The 1,059-nt window shown below is 45.4% G+C and overlaps 1 protein-coding gene across 1 annotated transcript in view; it reads left to right on the forward strand.

Moving 5' to 3' along the window:
- Positions 1–990, forward strand: part of LOC119593863 (chorion peroxidase-like) — a 39,506-nt gene extending 38,516 nt beyond the window's left edge. Inside the window, exons 15-17 of the mRNA XM_037942893.1 lie at positions 67–265; positions 411–519; positions 629–990. Of these exons, the coding sequence (XP_037798821.1) occupies positions 67–265; positions 411–519; positions 629–704 (384 nt within the window). The 3' untranslated portion in view covers positions 705–990. The remainder of the gene's footprint in view (positions 1–66; positions 266–410; positions 520–628) is intronic.
- The last annotated feature ends 69 nt before the right edge of the window (positions 991–1,059 follow it).

The raw sequence follows: 1,059 nt of genomic DNA on the forward strand, positions 1-1,059 counted from the left end.
TACCTTTGACCACTCTCTCATTGGTAGCGACCAGTTCTCCTCTGCTAATCTTGGTGACTCCTGCAGATCGCGCAAAATCTGGCGAGGGTCTACAAGAGCGTGGATGACATCGACTTCTTCGTAGGCGGCATCTCCGAGCGGCCCGTGTCAGGTGGCCTCCTTGGATGGACGTTCCTGTGCGTGGGGGGCGACCAGTTCGCCAGACTGAAGAAGGGAGACCGATTCTTCTACGACCTTGGAGGCCAGCCTGGCTCTTTCACTGAGGGTGAGTGACACGGGGAGCGCCAGAGTGGGAACGATGGGAAAGTGCGTGGTAATTGCGAGTTCTAAACTATAGGATATGCACTAACTTCTTGATACTGACTATATAATTTTCAGTGTAAACGAACTCTTCAAACTTTATTTCGCAGCTCAACTTCAAGAGATTCGCCGTAGTTCTTGGGCAAGAATCATCTGTGACAACTCTGACAACATCCAGGCCGTCCAGCCGCTTGCCTTCATGCTCACCAACACGCGCTTGTGAGTAATAAAAAAAGAAGATATAGACTGTCATTCAGTGATTACCTTTTTAGATTAGACATTGTTCCGTTCTCTCTTCATTTCAATATGCCCCATTCTTCTTTTGCAGCAACCAGCCCATCGCATGCGACAACCCTGTTATCCCTAGGCCTAACCTCGAGGCATGGCGTGGGGAAGTGCCTTAGCCGCCCTTCCCCGGCTAAGTCGAGGAGAAAGGTCAGAGGAAGAAGATGGAAACGTGGGAGAGGCTCGATTTTGCATTAACTGTCATCAAACCTTTTGAGAATTAGCAAGAAAACTACAATAAGGAATGCCAATGAGCAGTTGCAGACCACATATCTCATTACATTTTCTAAACATGGATGTTACATGCTTATTTCATTGAAAGTAATTTTTTACATATAAGAATATTGAGTTCGACAAATGATTATGTTCACTCGCTTTTTTTTAATAAGTGAAATTATCAAGCAACACCTTTTTCATTACCCTTGGCGTTCGCAATGATTTCAGGGAAATCACATACACAAACACATAAATGTG

The sequence above is a fragment of the Penaeus monodon genome, chromosome 32 (genome assembly GCF_015228065.2).
Source record: "Penaeus monodon isolate SGIC_2016 chromosome 32, NSTDA_Pmon_1, whole genome shotgun sequence".
In the NCBI taxonomy this organism is placed as follows: Eukaryota; Metazoa; Arthropoda; class Malacostraca; order Decapoda; family Penaeidae; genus Penaeus; species Penaeus monodon.